This window comes from Empidonax traillii, unplaced genomic scaffold (assembly GCF_003031625.1).
Source record: "Empidonax traillii isolate 1590-97213 ecotype Southwest subspecies unplaced genomic scaffold, ASM303162v1 scaffold175:size1888319, whole genome shotgun sequence".
In the NCBI taxonomy this organism is placed as follows: Eukaryota; Metazoa; Chordata; class Aves; order Passeriformes; family Tyrannidae; genus Empidonax; species Empidonax traillii.
In genome coordinates this window covers 243,240-260,626 of record NW_020955368.1, presented here as the reverse complement: position 1 = coordinate 260,626, position 17,387 = coordinate 243,240, and the positions used below count along the sequence as shown (strand labels likewise).

The following is a 17,387-nucleotide window of genomic DNA, read 5'->3' as shown; positions in this document are numbered from 1 at the left end:
TTCATTTCCCACCCTACAGCCCTCTGAGCACCCATTATACACCCCTGTATGCCTCCAGCTCAGCATCCAGGCTTGGACGTTGCAGTACTGGTGTCCACTTCCCACTGGGAGCATCTTCAGGCCTCACCAAACCTGTGTTGCTCTGTAAATCAGAATGGATATAGAAAGGCAGTGCTGAAGGAGCTGGGCGGTTGCCTCACCAAGGGCTTACAGTATCCAGAGAGCTTCATAACCCTCTTTTCCCTGAGGACTTACAACCCCTGTCTTTCTCATCACAGGAAAATGCCTTAAATCCTGAAAAAGAGCTGGATACAATACTGTTTAGAGGCAGGATTTCTCTCCACCCTTCTGGATGAGGCTGCACACACACTAGGAGAAAGGTTTTTCTGGTCTTCCAAGCAAGCCCTAGTTTCCCCTCCCTTCTCCTGGGATCAGAGCTGACCTCCTCCTGCCCTTGTCCCTGTGAACAGCATGTCACTTCCAGCAGCAGCAGCAAGGAGTTTCAGAGCAGGAAAACTGAAGTTTTCCTCTCCTGGGCTGGTGATTAGTGGGCTCAGGAGGTGTGTTTGCAGCCCCTCAGGGCACTGCAGAGAGCCCAAAGCAGGTCTCCTGTGCCCTCAGTGACTGCCCTCCCCACTGGGCTCACGGGCACGACCGGCCATGGATCACTGCCTCTTCCCCTGCAGTCAGAGAAGTCACATTTGCTCTCTTTTGGTTTCATTACCTACAAAACAAAACAAAACTCGGGGGTCTCCAGGGTGAAGCATCATCCATGCAATATAAACAGCAAGGCAAAGCAGGGACTGAGGATGCACAAAGTTCCCACTGTTCCCTTCTGGCTGAGGTAGCTGGCTTGCCACGCAGGAAACTGTGGGATGCAGATCTCACTCTCCCCCACCTCACACCAGTCATTTCACGCCCCCAGGCCCCAACCGTCACGTGCACCCCAAAGATCAAGACTGCCACGTTCAGCACCGACACTTCCAGATTACATTTTGGATCTCAGCCCTCAGGGGGGATGCTCACAAGTTCTCCCATATGACCCAACCCCAGAGAAAGGATTTTATTTTGGCTTGATCCGCCTGCTGCCAGACAGATCCGGGAGCGCGGTCTGGTCACCACATTCTGACCTTGTGGGAAGTGTCACTGAGGTCTCACATGCCCTCCCACTTGCCAAATTCCTCAGCAGATGAGGTCGCTTCCAGATTTCAGTACTTACTGGCAAACTTCAAGTGGTTTGTCCAGAAAGACTCCAAATGATTAAAGGTCTCTTGGAGCTGTGTTGTGGCCACTGCCTGGTTACTGATCTACACAAGCATAGCAACATGGGAACCAGCAATCTGGGAAAACAAACTTTTCTCTCCCTGTCTTCTAATATTTAGCTTTGCTTTGGAGGTGAAAGAAGAATGAATTCTTACTTGTATCCTCATTGCCCAATTTCAGATTTTTTTATCATTTAGTGAGAAAAACAAGCCTTCTCTTATGATTTATTAACCTTGAACATAGCTCACATTCCATCTGCTGTGCAAATAAAAGCTGATTCACCATTACCAACACACTGAAAATATTTGCTGTCCCTGTCTTACAGATAACAAATCTGGGTCAGAAGTTGGTGTTTTGTGCTGTAGAATCATGGAATGGTTTGGGTTGGAAGGAACCTTAAAAATTATCTAGTTCCAACCCCCTGCCATGGGCAGGGACACCTTCCACTGGACCAGATTGCTCAAAGCCCCATCCAACCTGGCCTTGAGCACTTCCCGGGATGGGGCAGCCTCTCTGGATAATTTGGTCCAATGTCTCATCACCTCACAGTAAAGAATCTATTCCTAACATCTAATCTAAATCTCTTCTAATTAAAAACTGGTTTTCCTTGTCCTATCACTAAGATAATGGAGATAAAGAAAGTGCAGCAGACAGTTAAGAGAAGGGATGGTTACCAGGGAAGAAGCATTAAGAGCGTGGCCAGTGCTTCCCAGTAATATTTGGAAGCACTCCAGCACTGCACCTGACTTCTAAACCATCTCCAAATGGAAATGCTGCAGACATACACAAACTAAAGGAAACCACCTCAAGATTTGACTGTTCAGTGTTAGTTTTGCATTATTTCTGCCAGTTTTCAAAGTAACATCGAAAGTATTTGAAGAAAGACTTGTAAAATAGTGTGGAATCAAAATGAACCTGCAGAGAGCAGCCAAAAAAAGAGCATGAAGAGTTTTCAGGGCCATCTGATGTGTTTCTTCACTTCTGACTAGTTGAGCTTGGTCTGCCACCAGAGAGAACCAGGAGGTTTTCTCAGCAGCAAAAAAACCACACTGAAATCTTTATTCAGAGTAGTAAGATACTTACTAGAAAAAAAAGAGGAAGTCCCAGTTATTAATTTCCATCTTAAAATATTTGCAGAGCTCCCTTCTCACCATCCAAAGGGGCTTTCTAGCCCATTCTTCTGGCCTTTCAGTCATTTTTCTCCTCCTCTCTACAAAATCACATTACTGCCCACTCTTTGGGGTCCTTTATGCCAAAACTGACTCCCCTTTGTCTTTTTTACATAATGACAAAGCAGCAAGAGCCCCATCCATTACTGCAGACTTCTCCCAGACCCTGCTTGAGGGTAGGTACCTCACACTTCCTCACAGAACACTGTACAGTGACAGCAATCAGTGCAAGGAGAAGAAATTCACTTTAAAATAGGAGACATGAAAAGAGTTTCCTAGACCCAGGAAGGAGGACATTTTTCTACTTCAGTTTTCTGCTCACATGTGAATTTTAAGCAAATAAAACTTCTCCTGCCTCAGGAAGGGCAGTTTAGATCTAGATTCCCAAGCCAACCTGCTCACACTAGGGATTAAGAGCAATTGCTACCTCAGCTGCTTCTCCTTCCTGGTATAAACTAAGCCAGAATTGGGCTTTGGATCCTGACTATGCCAAAATTTTAAGACAACTCAACGCAGAAAGGTTGGCTCACCCAGCTGCAGCCTGAGCACATTTTCCAAATGGCTCTACTTAAAGAATCATTAGTATTAGAGAACCTGGGAGCGGGACTGACTAACCACCTACTCAGATGAATGAGGTATTTAGGCCAAACTCTTCTGAGAATTAAAGGATGCCTCATCTCCAGATAGGAAATGTAGCACTGATGCTCTTCACTGTGAACACCTCTTGGGGATCTGTCTCACCAGAAGGTGTGTGCCAGCACAGACTGGCAGCCTGAAAGTAGAAGTCTTTTTGTATGATGCTTGTTCTTCCCCATCTAACCATTTCCCAGACTGTATCCAACCAATTCTCTCATGATGATTGATTGCAGAACGACGTGTTTTTGAGAAACACACAGCAGGTGCTAAGACTGGAGAAAGACACAAGGAAATCTTTTATGAAGATTTGCAAAGTGAAACCAGACCTCTGCTGAGCCAACGCATTTGTTCAGCTCCAGTGCAACTGGCAGGACATGTGACACAGTTTTCAGGGGCTGAGGCAGAACAGTTCACCAAAAGTCTCCACAGAGGCTCTTTCACACTCCCAAGCCAATGATTCCCACTCTCTGGTCTGATCCCCTCTGGTGCAGCCCCTCTGGCAGTGGCCCTTCTGAAATGGCTAAGGGAGCTCTGGCACCTTCCCACTGAGGTACCAGTGGGAACGATCAGGCATTGAAATCTGTTAAGAGAACTTGCCTAGATGGTAGTGATCAAACTCTCAAGAATTCTGACTAACACTGAATGCATAAACAAGTCTGATTTCCAAAGAGTGGCTAACAGCTCTGGGCTACATGATTTTAACAGCCAGCAGAGTCCAAGTGGTGGCTGTTGGCCACACAGGGAACGCCCCTTGGTACCACAGCCATATAATAGGGCGTTCAAGATATTTCTTTGCAATGTTCTTTATTAAATAATCTCTTTGATACAGAATATGTAAGCAAAAATCGTTTACATTCTCTGTGTCGGTAATTCTTACAGGAGTCTTCTGTGTAGTCACTGCCACAGCAGCTCGTGCTGGCATTTAAGGAATAAGTCTTTAGCAAAAGTCAGGTCTCTCACTGTGTGAGATCTGTTCCACAAAAAGAAGTTATAAGAATAGGCACTGGAAAATGCCTATAGAAACCATGAAAACTCTGAATTCCAGTCTTCAGCTAATGCAGAAATTTAACAACTGTGTCACAGACACATTATTCTTACTAAATGAAACAGCAGAATAGGAAAATGCATTCTTCCAAGCTTATACAAGTCATGGCAGGGCACCCCAGTGCAGCCAAAGATGAGGAAATGCCTCAAGAACAGGTGCTCCAATACAGTGTAGAAGGTTAAGCACAGCACTGCCCAGCTATACCTGCCAGTTTGGAATGCTATTTCCAGTGCTGGAAGTTTTTCATGTTAATGACCCGATGGAATTCTGCCCCACAGAAATTAGGACAGCATAAACAGATTCTGCTTTGACTTGTGCCCGCCCCAGCTGCTGCACGGCCTGTCAGAGACCCACACCGACTCCTGCATTTTATTCTTTTCTGTGTAAACCAATAATCTCATTTTTTACATTGAGGAACAGTACATAAATGTTTCTTTATATCATTCCTATGCTCATTAAATAGATAAGGCTCACTGGGTATCCGGATTGAGAAGCCTTCTGGCACAGGGAAGGTGACTGGGGACACAGCCACGTGCCCTCATTGTGGAGCTGTAGAGCACACGTAGCTCTTATGAACATTTCACTCAGAATCCTTAAGTTATCACCAAAACACTATGTCAGGGGCTGCTTGAGGTCAAACAAGCCAGTCCCTCCTTTGACAACTTTTCCAACCACCAGGCACGCCGAAGGGGAGCGCAGCTCATCGTGGGCACCTGCAACAGAATCCAAACAAAATCTATTAGGAGGTACCCAAAGGTTTCTCAAAGATCAGTGCTGGAAAGAAAGCATTTTGGTTTACATACAAGAAGACATCTGGTCCAGAGAGGCTCTGCCACCTGCTGTTCACACTGACTTAGGATTTCTGGGAGCAAGAGTCCAAAAGTCTTCCTACCCCTCCTACAACAGCTATTATCCCAATCTTTTTTGTCCAAGTAAAGAATTAGGCCACACATTACTAAATTCTCCCTATTCATCATGGAAAGACAACACGTTCTGAATTCTAAGAGAACACAGATTTGACTTTCCAGTGAACACATTTTGCTGATTAAATAGATCACTAAAAATAAAAAAAAATACACCTGAGGCAAAACCAAAAAGATTCCCTTGTCATTGCTGCCTTTTTCCTTTGTTAGGGTGAATCCATCTGATGTGGATTTTAAATCCTTCTGGCTAGATAGGAAGGGAACTGTTCACTGGAGAGACATTCCATGAATTCCTGCGATTTTGTGGTTGCTCACTGTAGCGAAATAATGTCACAGAAATTTGGAAGCGCTCTAGATGACATGTCTGGCTGGGATTGTTTTGCTTCCACTGTTTTTATAAGCAACCAGGCTGGTTTTCATTCATCCTGGCTACAGCAAGCTGGAATTTTATCATTAGAAAGCAGTTAGAAGATTGGAAATAAAACTGTTAAACTTTTAGTAAGTTTGGTTCTCTTTATTCTACTGAGCAAAATGTGCTTTTTGCTGAACTTTCTGTCACACAGAGGATGTGGGGAGGAGCTGCACCACAGCACAGTGTATGGCATGTGCTTGCTGCTCTGATCTCAGACACAGCTGGATAACCAAATGGCTGCTCCTAAATGTGTGTCAGCTGAAGGAAAAACAGCTCCTTTGTGAGATCGTTAAACAGGACAGTCCTAACTGCCCTGTTCACCCACGTGATGATAACAAAGAATCATTCTCCAAGCAAACAGCCCAGGGATCTCACTTGTGATGCCACCAAGCCCTGATCAACAACCTGTGCACGGCAGCCACAAACCTTCCTCTTTCCTTCTTACCGCTCAGGGCCATCAGCCCCGAGGCTCCCTTGCAGTGTCTCTTTAACTGTGCAGTCAAGTGATTAGTTACATTAGAGCAGATTAGATCCAGGCTGCTGCAATCCCCATTATGCCTTTGATTTCCAGCGTGGTGAAATCATCAGCTCCCCCTGCTTTGTAATCAGTGCAGCGTTCCTGGCAAGTCACTGTGCCCTTCTGTCAGTATGCACTGCATGTCTTTATTTGTAATATTATCCATAAACTACATTTCACTTGGCAAAAAGGCTCATGGGATTTCATTTCCAAGTCAGTGTGTGATATGACATAAATCCAGGGAGTGCAACTGCACAAGAACATCCTCTTCTCCTCAATTTCACCCTGGATTTACACTTTCCTTTTATGATTTTCAGATGAACTAAGTCAATTGTAACCAATACTGTTGATTAAAACCCAAATTATCTTCCCAGAAAAGTTATAAAGCAGCATTAACCAAAAGGAATTCAGTGATAAAAGTATCTCTGACATCTGTGCAAGGCAGTTTAAGGCACAAGCTGAGGAGATGAGGGCTTTCCCCATCTGTAACTGGGAGGAAAGGAGGCAGCACAGGAGCATCCAAGGGGACAAGTGACAGAAACCAAGTCTATTTGCAAAAGGGAGATGTAATTAGCACCCAAAGCATGAGGTCACACAATCTAATGACAGACTGATAGCATAAGTTTTATTTTGATAGAAGGCCTTAAATGTAGATGGCCAGTGGTGTTCCAAATGTCCTAACTGATCCACACAGCCATGTGGTATCTATATGTTCCAGAAGGCAACTAGAAGGCAGAAGGGGAATCTTGGGAATCTTAAATGGCACCAGAAATCTACTATTAGACAAATGAGCCTGACCCTTTGCCTGTATTTGAGGAAAAATGCAAAGATAATGAAGTGCTAAATCAAAGCAACAACCAGGAAGTCTGTTCTCACCATAAAATGCTGAATAGCAAGTCTAGAGAAGATATGGAAGTTATAAGAGAGGCACAAAAAACAAAGCAGAGAAGACAATTTTAATAGCAGAGACAGAAAAAGGCAGATTTAGTAGTCTGTTCTAAAGCTTTGCCATAACAAATCTTAACAACCTTAAGGTTTGTTATAAAAATGCCTATCTAATTCTTAGAGCAAGGAGTCACAGACCCCACAAATTACATGTGGGAGCAGACTTCATTTAAGCTGACAGAATTTTATTAAAAACACCTGGAACATTTTCCTGGGCAGGGGCTTAATTAAAATTTTAGCCTCTGGCATTTTTTTTTCAAATGCAATTATGCTTTACTCAAAATAGCGGTAAGTTACAACAAAACCCAAGCACATGTGAAACGCTGCAGCAAGAGATCTCGCACTAAACCACTTACCCATCATTGTTGCTTCCTTCAAGAACTTGTAGCTGGTCTCAAATGTCATCTGCTGCAGAGGGGAGGAGTTGGACTGAATTCCAAAGCGATTCAGTGGTTTATAAATTCCTTCAAAACACATGTAATCTGCCACAAGTGAAAGGTGCCGAGGGTCTACCACAATCCCTTAGAACGCAAGAAAGAGCAACCATCAGAGCATTCGAGGGCTAAGTGTGTGGGGTTTTTAAATAAATCAGATCTAAATTAAACCCCTTGAACCAATCAACATGGAGAACATCTCCATTAACATTCTTCTGGCAGTGTGTATTTGCCTTAACTGCTCCCCTCAGATATCCAAGAGAGGCAGACCTATAATACAAAACACTCTCTCTCCAGGGAGACTGCAATGTCAAGAATGCTGTAACGGTGCAGAGTTTCTCTACATAAAATCAACAAGGCCTCCGTTTATGTAGAGAGAGATTGCACATCCATCCCTCTGGGATGGACAGAGCTCTATCCCCTCACCCAGTGGCCTGGGCTCTGGAGTCAGAAAGGTTTTGATGTTCTCTGTGCACCTACAAGAAAAAAAACCTTTTTAGGCTAAAAAGAAGTAGCACTGATTTCTAAATAACTGCGTAATGGGGGATCATTAACAGCTCTGTCAACATTTAACAAGCAGTTCTTGAACAACTTGAAGGTGAGACCCTTCTGGGCTGCCAGCTGGCAAATCCCTTTGATATAACTGCTTGCTAAAATTCCCACTGTATTAATCTTCCCTCTTTTCAATAGTTTAATTCACAGCAAGATCCAGCTCACTGAAGGGCAATTCAACATGCCTAACTTGAGCAGCCTAAGTCAGGCAGCCCCCCCAGGCTGGACTCCCTGAATAATCTATGCAGAGAGAAGAACATCCAGACAATGCAGTGCAGCTATTTTAGGGAAGATATAAAATCTCTGGTGCCTAGATTCCCGTCATTAAAAAGCCAGGATGAGGCAAGATTGATCCTGTTCTCAGGGCCATTATGCAAGTCTAACAGTTGGCTTCCTCAGACATCAATAATTAATTTGTTTGGACCTTTCAGCTTGCAAAAAATAGAACAGAAAAGCTCTGTGAAGGGGGAGGGGCGTAATTCAACCTCATCTAGTGTATTTTCTATTGATTAAAAGAAGCCCAATAATTAACTAACGAGGTCTTCGCAGAAGACACTGGAGTGACTAAAATGATGAAAACCTGAAATTTAAAAATATGCACATAAATGGAATGATCATTCAAAACCACAACTGTAAGCACTGTGGCTGCATTTTCCCAAATGGTCTTAAAGACTGTCTTTCAAAATATAACGAAATCTTACCATATACAGCGAATACATCTTTTATTTCCTTTATAATCACCCTCAGGGCTGATTCAATTCCATAATTCTTAGCCATGGCATGGATATCATTAGAATAAAGTCTGTTCAGGTCCAAAATCTGAAAGTGGAAAAAAATAGAGATGCAAATTAGGACGGCAGTTGCTCTGTATTTCCAAATAACTTAAGCTAAGCTAAGATAGCTTTTTTTTCTCCCTTTTTCATGAGCTTAAGCAGCACCAACAGTTACAGAAAATTAGGAAGCAGCTCAGAGTCAAACTGATTCCAGGGATTTATGTTTAAGCAGCATTATACACATGAATAGGAGTACTGGAATCAAAACTCACCACAGGAGAAAATTATCTGAAATTACACAAAGCAAACTAACAAGCCATCCCAAGCAGCAGAGGAATGTGTTTAAGTCTTCCAAAGAACACAATGCAACACCCAGTGTCTCAGCCAGCCAGAACTTTTTAGCAGAAGAGAAGATTTATCTTAAATCAATCCTGTATTTGTAGTTATGGGCCAGATGGGGTAACAGAACTATTCATCTCCAAGCACTGCAATTCACTGAGATGGAAGAACTCCCTCGAGTAACATTTAGAGAGACAGTAAGCAGCATGGTGTGAAATCATCTGTCATTAGGCACTGGCTGCTGCACAAACACTGATTTGCAAGCTGCCCTTGAGAAAAGGCTCTGCTGAGCTCTGAACAGATCTGGGGGCAAAAAGGAGGAGGAAGAGAGTTTAAGGGCTGAAAAGGCTACAGATCACCCCTGATGAACTGCAATGGCATCCATCATCCCCTAGAACACAAAAGATCATTCAAGTCTGGGTTTATAAACAGGTAACACACGTCAGAGTATCTGAACAGCTCCGCCATGTTTATCCCTTCAGTGTGCAGAACGAATTCCTTCTCTCCTTCCTTGGTGGTGCTTTCATTCAACAGGCACCTTGTGATCCCCTTCACCTCGTGGATCACTGTGCTGCGTGCCAGGGAGGTGAGCAGGGAGGAGACATCAAAGTACACCTTCGTCAGCGGCAGCGCCAGCGAAACCTGGCAGGAAAAACACAACACAGTGTAAGGAAGTTTGAATACCAGGGTCAATAAACACCCTACTTCTTTTGAGGCAAAAAAGCAGACAACTGGAATCACCTGAGTTGTGTGTTTCAGTCATCCACATTGCTTTTAAGATCTCTGAACTTACACTGACTGTTGATTTGGGGTGGCTTTCTTCGGGGAGAGAGGATGGGTTATCTGTTTGTTAGGGGGTTTTATTTGGGTTTTTAAGGTGTTTAGATTTTTTTCAACAGCCCAGACATCACTTTTGTTCATCAGGAGCTGCACAGCAGTCCATCGCGTATTTAAACATTAAAACCACAATAAACCTGTCAAGAACTTGCTTTTAAAAAGAAGTTTCAGTAGGTGTTCTGAAAATTTGAAATTACTGAAAATTGTGTCGAGAAGCACGCTTGCAGTACCACTTCCTGCATTCACATGGGATTGCTGAGACAAAACAGCAGCACTGCACTGAAAAGATCCATTTGTTATGGGAGCTGCATGCAACCACCCACAGATGAGCCAGGCAGCCCCACCTTACCTCACACCAAAGTTCATTTTCGGTGTCAAATGTGTAATCCTGTATGGATGGGTGGCTGTCCAGAACGGCATTTACTCGCACCTCTGCCGCCTGAAGCAATCGATCTTTCCCTTTTTTAGTCTGAGACACGAAGGAAAGAGGTTGAGATTCTTCACCCTCTGCTCTACTCTGATCTTCTTCAGCACCAGGAGTCTTTTCTTCTTTTTCTGATTCAGCCTCTTCATCTTCTGGAGTCTCATCAACGTTTTCTTCCCCATTCTCTTCTTCGCTCTCATAGTCAACCTGCAAAGAAACAAGGTTGTGTTTATCTGAGCCAGAACCTGCACAGAAACAAAGCACACCATCAACAGTTTATTCTTCACTGCTGATTTGCAAATATCTCACTTATGGCACAATGAAAACACAATTCTGTTGGAAAGAAAATAATACAACAGATTCAGTTCAGTCTCTGTTTCTTTATAAAGTAATTATGAAGTACTGAACCCAGAGAAACAGGCAGAGCCAGGGAGAACATTTATTAGGAACCACAGTAAAGTTTTAAAAACAATTAATGGCATGAAATTAGCAAGAGGTGAAGTTAAGACACATCTAGGCAATGCCTGAAGAACAAGGCTTCCAAAGAGATCCAAATGAAAACTGAGCAGCACAAAGCAGAGATTTTCCTGTCTCCTCTCAAGAGGGGTTTGGGCTTTTTCAGCATTTTGCTTCAGTGGAAGTTTTCCTTCCCAGCTCAAACCCAGGCAGATGAAACAGGCAATTAAAGAGCAGTGCTGAGCACCTACAAAGTCATTACCTCTTCTTCCTGGTTCTTCCTCCGTTTGCTTTCTGTAGCATCACCATCCCCTTCATCAGCTTCTGCATCAACAATGTTCTCTTCTTCCTCTGCTGCAGCTTCCTGATTATTCAGTGTCTAGAAACCCATGACAGAGCAGATAATGAGGCTGCTGGGAAGCATCAACAGCATCAAAAGGCTTTATACCATTATCTGGAATTTAACAATCCCTTGTTCGGTGTTCTACCTTTAAGGACAAATTCATTCAATAAGCCCTCTACTATAAAGAAATGAACTTACACTCACCATAACTTCAGCACTAAAAAAGATGAGTATCTACAAGATGGATAAGCTATCAGAGTGCTTATGACAGTCCTTGATGGGAGGGGAGTGGCAGAGGGAACAGGCAAAAGAACGAACAAAGGACCTTTACGAAAGTTTTGACAACCCCTGCTACAACAGGATGCTGATCTGGGAGCAAACACAGTAATATGCTTTTGTCTCAGCGGAGCTAAAATAAACTGGCTTTTTCAGACTACAGTGAACTAGGATTTAATACACAAAAACTTAAACTTCCCTGTTAATTTTATGAGAATGCAAAGACAGTTTATGCGTGAAGAAAATATTTAGGTAGCACTTTAGTATTCACATATTTTGTGCACACTGAAACACGCGACACTTTTCCAAATGTTCTGAAAAACAGGTAAAGGAAGGGAGGGTTTTTTTTTTCAGGAAATGTTTTTCTGTACCTTGTCGTGGTCATCATCCAAATCCTTCCGAGTTGTCTTCCGAGTGCTGACTTCACTAAAAGATGCCATCTTTGCATTCTTCTTTTTAATTGCTTCCAGAAAAATTTTAAAGAACCTGACAGAAGAAGCAACCCAGAATATCAAAGCTCAGCAGCACCACAGTCAATTCATCAGAAAATTAATTTATTTTGGCTGAAAAGCCAGTCAACTCATAACAGGACATATTCCCTGCTGAATGCAAAAGTACTTCTAGGGTAAGGCAAATAATTTTTCTTCTCATCCCTTTCCCATTCCTTTAGGAATCAAAAGGTTGGTATCAGCTCTCTTACTATCACAGATGTAGCCATGGATCCAAAGTTTAAAATTATATGCTCATCTGGGTATAAAATCTGCACATCAAATTGACCTTCCGAAGAGATAGTTCATTACTGGACTTCTTTTTTTAGATCAACAAGCACATACAAAATAAAGTAACCCAGCTTGACCTCATGTGGCCTGAAGGAGGAAGAAATCAATGAAGGCTTTTTACAAAACAAAAACAGCTTTCAATAGACCCTTATCATTAAATGTTCTATTTTTAACTACACAGATTTTGTCAGACATGGGAATAGAAGCAGAAGCAGGGGGTAAAAGGAAAGGGGGAAAAATAAGCCAGCCTTTTCTGATTAATTTATGTTTTAAAACACTAAAAAAAAAAAAAAAAAAAAAAAAAGAGAAAAAGAAAATGTTTAGTTCTGTTCAATGAGAGCACCAAGGGACACCTAAAGTATTCAAACATTTTTGCTGGTAATAAGTGCTTAAGCATCCAAAGATTAGGAATGAGATGTTGCTTATTTGGCTCTTCTCTGACTGTATCAGGGACATGTGAAAGGTCTCCCCTGCTACAATTCTATACTGTCACTGTGCCATAGCTCCACAGTTTTATTCAAGACATAAACACAACTGTGTAAATGCTCCTGGCGGCACATCCACAGGAAGCTGGTGCTCTGGAAGCTCTACCAGCTGTAATAAACAACATGCAGAGCTCATGAAAAGGCAAAAGAAGAGCAAATATTAAAATACCTGAAAGCACACCCACCTTGTTTCCATGAAGTGCAAGATCTGCCTGGGCCTCACACACTTCTCCTCTCGGTAATATTCGTGGGGCAAGAAATGGAATTTGATTTTGTAGAGGCGATGCTTGTTCTGCTTCTGCTTCACGTGCAGGGATTCCTCTATGTCCACTTTCTGCAGGACCTACAAAAGCCCCAAGTGAAAATGTTACTTCTTTGATGAAGACTCTTCATTCACTCCCTGCAATTCCACTACTTTCCACTGGAGACCAGAATTATACAAGGCTAACTGGCAAATTTTTCTGGAGGTTTTTGTGGCAGCTCCTGAGGAACAGGACTCTACACTATTGCATTGTTTTTGGCTTAAACTCTTCCCAAAAATTAGCTTAAGACCACAGTGGGAGAACAGCCTCACCTCTCACCTGACTTCAAGACACTGCCCTTCTTAGTGGGTCAACAGCTTTATTTTATGACCCCAGCTCATTAAACAGGACAGCATTTCAGCACACAGTTGAGTCTTAACTTGATCCTTGCTGCTTTCAACTTGCAAGAGTAAGACAGGAAAGCCCAGGACTGCACTCCCAGGAAGAGAGGGAACACAGAACACCTCACTCTTCAGTATATGGAGTCTCCACAGAGCCCCACATTTTGAGCACAGCCACTTGTTTGAGATGGGGAAGGGGTGGGGGGACAAACACAAAGGTCTCTATTACGCCACTCACAGCCAGGTTATCTTGTTTCAAAGACAAAGCAGAACCCTACCAATTTTAGAGACTGTCAAAAATGAGCTTGACAAAAAGCCAGACAGAGCTATGGCAGCAAACATAAATCCTCCCTGCCATTATACTGCTGCTTGCTCTGAACTATTACCCTTCCTTTATGTTTGAGAGTTCGCAGCCTGTGACAGGGTTCTACAGCTTAAACTGAGGTTAAGTCTTACACAGCCACAGTCACTGCAATTCCTTCCAACACTCCAGTTCTTAGCAGGCATTACAGGTGGAGAGAAAGGACCCTCTCATCTTGCATTCACAGTTAAACCTTCCCAAATGGAAACTCCTACTAAGCCAGACCTACGGATGAGCTCAAACAGGAGATTTTGTTTTGCTGATTTTCAAAGGATGCACTGGACAGGAGGCTCACCTCAGCTAAGCACACTCTTGTGAGCTGTTTCTTAAGATGTTTCACCTTCTTGAGGGCTTTCTTGGTATTGAACACAGGAACACTCATCATTGGCGTTTTAATGTTTGCACTGGCCACCATCAGGATTTCCCGCAACCTTCAAAGAAAGAATGATCTTTCAAATGAAGCAAAAAAAGCACTTTGCAATCAGATAAACACCTAGTTCGTTCCATTAGACAGCATGCAGCAACTGCCAGTTTTACCAAAGCTCAAAGCTTTTGTGTGCACCAAGAGCTGTGGTTACCACTGCACTGCTCCTTTTCACTGCTCTGGTCCCCCACCAGGCCCAGCACGACAGCAGCTCCACTGCCTCAACGAGATTATTCCCCCCACTTGTGGGAAGAGAGGAGAGATTGTAATAAATGGTTCCAAGAACAGAAGAACTTAATGAAGTCTGTTTCCTACACATGCATAATGGATGCTTCCTCATCTTTTCCCCCTTCCCTGCTTCTCTGAAGTGACACAGTCACCTCCCACCTAAGGCATCCCACACCCACACATGAGGCCAGGTCAGCTCCCACGTTATTCAGAACAAACTGATGATTTGCTGTGTATCACATAAAAGTAAGGGGCCTTCACAGACATTTTGGTTCATTTTCCAGATAAAAAGTAACCGTAAAACATTTTAAAAAAACTTTAAAACATTCTTAACAGGCACAATTTTCTATTAAACTGAAGGATCATTCACCGTCAAAATTACAAATATATCTGCCAGTGAGATTAAGCACAATTCTGTATCTAAGTGCCTGAAATAAAGGACCCATTGAGCACACAGTTTTCTCACCTTGGAATACCCAACGTGACATTCATTTCACCTCTGCCAGCAAAGTGAAAGGTGTTCAGAGTCATCTGTGTGGAAGGTTCCCCAATACTCTGAGCTGCAAGAAGACCCACAGCTTCTCCTGGGTCACAAAGAGATCGCTGCCACTTTAAATACAACAAATCCTTTAATCTGAAGACAGGAAATAAGAGGTTTAGCTCAATGTACAAAATGAAGAACTCAGACAAGACTGAAACATTGCTCAGTTCAATAAAATTACATCTTTCAGCCAATTTTTCCTGGTAATTTATGGATAAATATGCTCCAGAAACTGTAAAATTCTCTATCCCAATCGGATCTGACAAACACAGACCATTAACCCAGAACTGGGGCCTTGGCCAAACCATATTTTATTTCTGCTGCCAATTCCCAGAATGTCAGAAGAGAGTCCATTTACTCCCACTTGCTCTTCTTAACTGCCTTGATAACTCCAAGGTGTGTCAAGAACATATTCTGGTTTTTAAGGTTACTGTAAAGTATTACTTTATATGCAAAGGGACAGTAATACACTGCTGTTGTTCCGGAAAGGCTTTGCCAAAGTCCTCAGCAGCATGGAAAATTCAGGTTTGGAAGAAACAGATAACCAGGGCCTCCCACTGCACACTAAGCACCACTTGGCTTTCAGGAACAATTCTGAAACCCACTGCTTTGTTTCAAAAAGGCCACAGCAAAAACAAGATGTGGTAAAGGCTTTTCAGTTTTAGCAAACTCAGTCGAAAAAGGTATTCTGATTTTTGGCTCAGTGCAGAGAAGCAGAAGCAGAGAAATTTTTACCTATCAGAAGAAAGTGCTGGGTGCATATAACTTTGCCTGTTCTCAGATTCCCATTTATTGATATAACCTTCGACTCCACTTTCAAATGTTTCTGAAACAGATGCAAAATGAGTGTCTGGACGCCAAACACCAAGGCTTGGGTCAGGACACTTATTTGTCTTCTTCAGATACTTTCTTCGTTTCTTCTCATCTAGCTCATACCACATCTTCAATAACTGAAAAGGAGAGGAGATTTTTAAGCAGACTGGTTTCTCCACAACCACCTAACACTGCTTCCAGCAGCAGCACTGAAGGAGAAATAGATAACCTGTGTAAAATGTAAGGGTGAACATAACACAGCAAACAGCTCAGCTGCAAATATGGTGTTCTCCTTTCTCTGATCCTTAACACCTTTGAGGCCAAATGACTTCAAGATGCTTTTCAAGCCTGAAACAGTCTGACATATAACCACAGTAACTACTCCAGAAACCAGTGAAATGCAGCCTCTAGGAATGATTTTAACTTGGGAGTGAACCCTCTCAGCATACTTAAATCTTTACTTCTAGCTGACTATCACCTCACCCATTCAAAGCTGGCACGAAAAAGGAGCTTCTCTGATTTTCAGTTCTCAACATTCAAGTCCAAAAGTCCAGCAGAGCTCTTATTACACATGTTGATAGGTTTTATTTCTCTTCTTCACTGTTAGTTTTTCAAGTAACATTTCAACTGTTGCATGTGATGAAAGAAATAGCTAATACCAACTTTAAAAAAAAAATCAAAACCATCACAATCTGCATCTACCTATGTACTGAAAGAAAAAAGCAGGACCTGTTTGCGCTTTGTGTCCATACATAAAATCTTCATTAGAAGCCACATCATAGAGATCTGTGCTATGATGTTCAAGAGGCTTAAGCCAGAGTGTTTTTTGGAAATGCTAGGCACGGCTGGCTCAGCCCTCTGATCTTTGGTATTTAAACAGGTTCTCATTCAGCTAGAAGGTATCTGTCCATGCAAGGGAGATTTACTCTTTGTATTTGAAAACAAACCTATACAACCCACCACCAAAAAACCAACCACCTATGAACACGAGCTGTTTCCTAAAACCAGATTTACCTCAGAGTTTTTAGCTCCTGCCCCAGCACTAGGGCCCACAGACTTTAATAAATAATTCTCAGCTTCATCACCCACAGCTGACATTGATTCCTTCAAAAGGTAACTTGTTTAAGTAGACCGTGAAACACTTTGGGACATACAAAGCAATTTAAAAAAAAAATTACTGAATTCTGAAACTTGTTTTGAATGGTTTGGTCAATTCAGCTGCTTCTGCCTTACCTGTAAAGTAGCAGGATCTCTTCCATTTTTTATTTCACCTCCTGGACTCTGTGCTTTCACACTTGCCATTTTCTTTTGGGAAAACAACAGAAAACCTCCTTCTCTTTGCACAGAGCTTTGGTGCCTGGCTCGCCACTTTTTGATGGCTCTGAACTGCTGGTTAGCTTGGTGAGCCTCCATCCTTGCTAAAGCTTCATCCAGATGGTTTGCCTTCTGGATTACCTGTAAGCAAGTTCTGAGTGTGATTATTCTTCTCTCTGTGCTCACTGCTGTAGCAGAAAAGGCAAAGCAAACTGAAAATGTCATCTGCTGCTACCCAAAATGTTCAGCTGCTGTAAAACAACTTACAAAACTGGTTTTCAACGCAACTGAGGCAAAACTCCCTATAACTTTATGTTATTATCACCATTCTGTAATAAGCAGTGATGACACTGGTAAAAGGAAGTTAATCAAACTTGACAGACTGTAAAGTAATTTTTTCGAATTCAAGTGCAGAGTTAAAACAAACAGTGTTTTGCTGAAACTGAGACTTAAAT

General features: G+C 42.5%; 1 protein-coding gene across 3 annotated transcripts in view; it reads right to left on the bottom strand.

Moving 5' to 3' along the window:
- Positions 1-4,373: 4,373 nt before the first annotated feature.
- The window catches only part of POLR1A (RNA polymerase I subunit A), a 36,574-nt gene continuing 23,560 nt past the window's right edge, over positions 4,374-17,387 (bottom strand). For all 3 annotated transcript variants that reach the window (XM_027885975.1, XM_027885974.1, XM_027885976.1), the window contains 12 exons: positions 16,852-17,073; positions 15,541-15,755; positions 14,731-14,898; positions 13,908-14,043; positions 12,794-12,951; positions 11,716-11,830; positions 10,988-11,104; positions 10,195-10,476; positions 9,450-9,650; positions 8,598-8,715; positions 7,267-7,431; positions 4,374-4,826 (listed from right to left, as the gene is read on the bottom strand). In XM_027885975.1, the coding sequence (XP_027741776.1) occupies positions 4,726-4,826; positions 7,267-7,431; positions 8,598-8,715; positions 9,450-9,650; positions 10,195-10,476; positions 10,988-11,104; positions 11,716-11,830; positions 12,794-12,951; positions 13,908-14,043; positions 14,731-14,898; positions 15,541-15,755; positions 16,852-17,073 (1,998 nt within the window). In that variant the 3' untranslated portion in view covers positions 4,374-4,725. The remainder of the gene's footprint in view (positions 4,827-7,266; positions 7,432-8,597; positions 8,716-9,449; positions 9,651-10,194; positions 10,477-10,987; positions 11,105-11,715; positions 11,831-12,793; positions 12,952-13,907; positions 14,044-14,730; positions 14,899-15,540; positions 15,756-16,851; positions 17,074-17,387) is intronic.